The sequence below is a fragment of the Populus euphratica genome, unplaced genomic scaffold (genome assembly GCF_000495115.2).
Source record: "Populus euphratica unplaced genomic scaffold, PopEup_1.0 scaffold128.1, whole genome shotgun sequence".
NCBI classification, from domain to species: domain Eukaryota; kingdom Viridiplantae; phylum Streptophyta; class Magnoliopsida; order Malpighiales; family Salicaceae; genus Populus; species Populus euphratica.
In genome coordinates this window covers 344,232-349,906 of record NW_011500015.1, presented here as the reverse complement: position 1 = coordinate 349,906, position 5,675 = coordinate 344,232, and the positions used below count along the sequence as shown (strand labels likewise).

Sequence of the window (5,675 nt, the reverse complement as noted above, 5' to 3'; positions counted from 1 at the left end):
TCACATTATTTTTAATAAACTTGATGCGAGGGTACAACCATTTAGGAAGTATTTAGAATAATGATAACAATGATTTTTAAAATGTTTTCTTCTTTGTATATATATATTTATATATATATATATAATTTAAAAATATAAAATCATTAACTTTAAATAAAAAAATTCAATTTCTTTTTTAAAAACTGTGATGGAAATGTTATACTGTACAAACACTTAATTGCTACTGTTCAAATTCAATAAAGATAAAAATATGTATACATAATTATGAATACAATGAATCACGCAGACTGCAAGAAATATTATACCTTTCACTGTCTTTTTTTCTTCTTTTTCTATAGTCTTCAAGTAGAAGAAGAAGAGAGAAAGAGAGAGGGGGAAGGAGAAGGATCTTAATCTTAGTAATATTAGATAGATCGAAAAGGAATGGCAACGAAGCAGCAGCAAGCGGCAGTGGTGGGGTTGGGGTTAATGGCGGTGTGTATAGCAGGATACATATTGGGTCCACCACTCTACTGGCACTTGAAAGAAGGATTTGTTGCCGTCGCTCGATCTTCTCCTAATTGCTCTCCTTGTCTCTGTGATTGCTCTTCTCAGCCTCTCCTCTCCATTCCTCAAGGCCTGATGGCAAAGTAAAAAAAATGGTTAACAATGAACATAAGTGTATATATCTCTTTCCAGACTTCATTATGTCTCAATGTTTGGTATTCAGTGTTGTAACTCAATTTTAACCCCTATTTCACTCTAAGTTTTTTAAAAATTCAAAAATACAAAATTAAAAATAAAATGTATTTCTTGACGCAATTCGGCCAAATTTGGCCATTCTGTGATTTTCATCATTTTCTTGTTAATGAATTTTGAAAATTAGAAAAAAATTAAAAAATCAAAGAAAATTGACAAAAAAAAATTATTGAGCATATTGATAATTAAGGAAGTGGCGAGGGACTAACATGAACATTTCTAAACCTTTCTCCTAGCAACTAAGGGATAAAGGATAAGATTGAAAAATAAATAAAATAAAATAAGATAATAAGATGAGAAAGGGGTGGAAAGTTTAAGAAGGTGGTGAGATAAGAGACAATAAAAATAAAAGGGTGAATATTAGGTAGTATAATTAAGAGTCTCCATAAAAAAAAAAAAAGGAGAGCAAAAAAATTTTTGAGGGGAAAATTGTAGAGAGAAGAGTTTGAAGAAAAAACTAGTGCAAAAAAAAAGAATTTTGTTTGGAGAGAAAAATCTAAGAGAATTTTGAGGAAAAAAAATTTAAAGGAGAATAAATTCTAGGAGGAGAACAAAATGAAAAGAAATTAGAAAACAAAAGAGTAAAAAAAGAAAAAAAAAAATCTGTGGAGAAAGAGAAAGAAAAAGAAAAGCCAAAAAAATTCATCTTCATTAGAAAATCCTAGCCGCCAGCACCTGCTCTTTTTAATTTGCAGCCCCATCTTCGCCTCCTTCTCTTCCTCTTCACTACCATTGCCCTTTCCTTTTTCTTTGCATCCCCATCTTAGTATCCGCCAACCCCAACACCCCCCGGTCACAATCACAATAGCTATAACAGCCCCTTCATTTCAACACTCACTGCACCATTAATGTATAGGGTACATTGAAGCGAACTACATGTAAAAGGATAAAATGAGTTGTCATCTAGTTTATGGTAACTAGAAAACTCTTAGTAGTCTCTCAAAGGTTCTACATAACGAACTCATTATGTAATAGGAAAGATAACTAGTTCTCTATGCATCCTACCTAAGATGAGTTGTTTTTTTGGTTTTTAATGATAAATGTATCTAATATGCTTATATAATATGAGTTTATCTAAATTGGTATATGTGTGTTTGTTACTAAAGTTCAAATACTATTGTGATCTAAAATAGTGACCTGAGACCTAAACCTAATAATAAAGCCTAGTCATCACTTTTAAAATGCGAGCGTTGAACTTGTAAGGATGGGGTTAGTAACTGGGTGGCATATGTGATGCAAGGGTAGAGTTGAACATGTTATTTTGAGTGAAACGAGGGCAGAAAGACTGGCCTTGATTGTTTCAATACCTGTTTGGCTGATACATATAGTCATCCACATGATGTACCTCCCTTTTGGCTGATACATATAGTTAGGGGTGTTCAAAAAAACCGAGAAAACTGAAAAAAAAAAAACCGAAAAAACCGAACCCTATTTTCTTCTTATTGTTGAAATTCCCTTCTTTTTTTGGAATTGGATTCCACCTATCCATTGATTCTATTGACTTTGATGTCCTACTCTACCCGCTCAATCATGAGTATGATTTCAACAAAACTAGTCGACTCATTTCCTAAGTAGTCTAATGAAATGGTTTTTTGAAGTTATTGAAAAACAAGAGAAACCAATTCCTTTTCGAGAAGAGGAGGCTGAATGTGAGCCGCTGTTTCCCTTCAATGTCAAACATATTCTTTTATTGTCTCGTTCGCTCTTTTTTTCATGTCTTGTAAACTTGACTTATTCGGTGTCACTTCAATGTTGAACTTGTATTGGCAAAGAAATGCCTTGGCCAAATCTTTTCACTTTTTGATCTTACTCATATCTAGACTTATATACCACAAAAAAGGCAACACCTTTCAAACTTTTATGGAAAAATGAATAAGGAACTTGTCATCATTGATCACCTTCATCATTTTAATGCAGTAAATTTCCAAATGGGTTTTAGAGCATTCAACTTTGTTATACTTTGCAAGCTTTGACTTTCGTGGCATGACCATGTTTGACATTAGACACATCTCATAAGCTTTTATAAAATCATGTAAGTCCATTCCCTTGTTTTTTTAAAAAAAATGTTTTATGATCGCCAAGAGCTTTGAGAAAGTTTCATGAAGTTCATAATTGTATAAAAGGAGTCAAAATGATGGTTGCGGTGTGTTGAGGCACTTCTTTGATGGTCCTTATTAGCTTCTTAGCCTCCGACTCTTCCATAGGCTTTTCCTTTTCCTGACAACATGTCTAATGTGGGGGGAAATCTAGCTTGTTTATAGGGCTGCAGTACTGAAAAAGGATAAGGGGCTTTGGGAACTGAACATCAGGGGATCCTTCTTTAATCTAGCTCTTGTTGAGTAGCTCTTGCTAGGTATGGATGAGAGGTGCATTTGGAGATTCTGGAATAATGAGAATATGTTGCGAGGTGTGCATTCCTATGGTATTTTCTCTATTAGAAGCCTTTCCCCTATTATGAATACTTTGTTCAAGCAAACTACTTAGCTTAACTATCTCGCGTTTCATTAGTTTCATCTCTTTTTGGTGTTGTTGCTCAAGCAAAGCTCTCCCCTCATTCTCCATTTTCATTCTTGGCTAGATATTGTATGTTTGCAGAGGAAGTTCAGCATTTCTAAGACCTATGTTTCTAATTTTGTAAAAATAAAAGAAAAACACAAATGCATAAAATAATAAAAACTCAATTGGGTAGTAGCCTTCAACGAGGGTGACAAAGGTCATGATGAAGAGTTTGATAACCATGTTGATATCCTAAATTCTTAGGGGAATTTTTTCCTCCAAAGATTAGGACATTTTTGCAATCCTTTCTATAGAGGGTGGCTCTTGTCTGAGTTGATCATGACTTATGTTCCAGACTTCTCTCTTTTAAGGATTTGGGATGTGAGTGTTTTAGGGTATTTCAGCTCGACATGAGTGATCTTGCTATGTGCGTCAGTCATCTTTGTATTGTTTCAGAATTTTTATTTTGAATGTTAGCAAGGCTACAAGTAGCTTAAAGAATGCTCAAGAGTAAATCATTCCATTCATTCTAAACAATTCAACACATTACTAGTATATTTGAGAAGAAAAGCTCAAGAGTCGATTGAGGGAATGGACTTGTATGAAAAGCCTTTGTGGTTGTATTGTGAAGATTCAAAGTGTTGGAGTTTGCAAAGTATATGGGAGTTAAATACCCTAAAACTCGTCCAAAAATTTATTGCAGTAAAATAACGCACGTGATCAATGATTACAAGCTTTTTATTCATTTTTTTCCATGAAAGATTGAAAGGTGTTGTCTTTTCATGGTATATAAGTTCAAATGAAAATTAAAATAAAGAAGTGAAAAGATTTGGTTGAAACATTTATTTACTAATACAAGTTCAACATTGAAGTAGCATCTAATAAGAAGTTTACAAGCCATGAAAAAAAAAAAGTTGATAGTAAAAGAATATGTCCAACATTGAAGGGAAATAACGGCTTGCATTTAGCCTCATCATCTAGCAAAAAGAACTAAATTTTTCAATAACTTTAGAAGCCCATTTTATGAGCACCTTTTGGGAAATGAGTGTGCTAGTCTTGTTGAAATCGTATTTGTGGCAAGCGAGTTGAGCAGACTATTAAAACTAGTAAAATCAATGAATTAGCGATATGCAGATCCATAAAAAAGAGAATTTCAACAAAAAGAAGAAACAGGAGTACATCATATGGATGACTATATATACCATCCAAAAAGGTACAAAAACAATCGAGGCAGGTCTTTTTGTCCAGGCTTTATTTAAAGTAACATGTTAAACTTTATCCCTGCATCATATATGACACCTAATTCGTCGCCATCATCCTTGCAGGTCCGATATCCGAATTTCACAAGTGATAATTAGGTTTTATTACCTGGTCCAAGTCCCTAATCAGCCTTAAATTACAATAGTATTTTATCTTTAATAACTCATACATATACTAGTTTAAGCAAATTCCTAGCGTGTAAGATCATCAAGTACCTTTATCATTACAAAAAACAACAATGCAGTTTTTCTTATACCTTCTTAGGTATAATGTATAGTGATTGTTATTTTTCTTATCACATAATCAGCTCCTTATCAAAAACCTTTAATAGACCAACTATGATTTTCTAGTTACCATAAAACATGTATATTTTTATTCCTTTTACATGTGAGTTTCTTTATATATTTTTATTCCTTTTACATGTAGTTTTCTTGGCAATCTTCAGTATCAAATCACAAAATGTTACTTGGATGATATGATTGAATTATGGTGTCACAGTAAATCATTTTTCCTGGCATATAATATGCAGATTGTGCGAAGCATGACCCGGAGGTTACTGAAGATGCTGAGAAGAACTTTGCAGAGCTACTGAAAGAGGAATTGCAGCTGCGGGAAACTGAAGCACTAGAGAATCAGCAGCGGGCTGATATAGCTCTGCTTGAGGCTAAGAAGATTGCATCCCAGTATCAAAAGGAAGCTGACAAATGCAATTCAGGGATGGAAACCTGTGAAGAAGCAAGGGAGACATCTGAAGCCGCATTAGTAGCACAAAAGAAATTGACAGCAATGTGGGAGCTGAGGGCGCGTCAGAGAGGATGGAAAGATGAGGTTGCCAAGTCCCATGCCCACTCTCAAGGGAATGTTCAATCGACGTAAAAGACCTGCCATGGCCCCACAAAACCTATACCTTTTTTTTTTCATGGTGCTATGGTATGATATTCGGAACAAAAAATTCACAAGTTCCACGGCATTTATACGAATATGATTTATATTTGTGATTCTAATACTCAAGCATACCGTTATTAAGGAGCCTTTTGAAACAACCAAGCTGCATAAAAAGGCCCAAAGTGGATTTTCTGTTATTTCTTTTAGTAAAATGTTTTACTTGTAAAACTCTAGAAGTGGAGATTGATTGATTTATTTTAGTGAGAAAAATGGGAGATAATATATCTGCAAGAGTC

At 33.9% G+C, this 5,675-nt stretch overlaps 1 protein-coding gene across 2 annotated transcripts; it reads left to right on the top strand.

Moving 5' to 3' along the window:
• Nucleotides 1-271: 271 nt before the first annotated feature.
• Nucleotides 272-5,675, top strand: LOC105141651 (uncharacterized). 2 transcript variants are annotated; one of them, XM_011048930.1, is made up of 5 exons: nucleotides 272-617; nucleotides 907-914; nucleotides 1,733-1,743; nucleotides 5,020-5,368; nucleotides 5,442-5,675. In XM_011048930.1, coding segments are annotated over exons 1-5 (564 nt in total). In that variant the 5' UTR covers nucleotides 272-423; the 3' UTR covers nucleotides 5,444-5,675. The 2 variants fall into 2 exon arrangements, with proteins under 2 accessions (XP_011047232.1, XP_011047231.1); XM_011048929.1 differs by having other exon boundaries at nucleotides 273-617; nucleotides 5,020-5,675.

Excerpts from the sequence above, each read along its gene's own strand:
- LOC105141651 (XM_011048930.1), top strand. The coding sequence starts at position 424 with ATGGCAACGAAGCAGCAGCAAGCGGCAGTGGTGGGGTTGGGGTTAATG.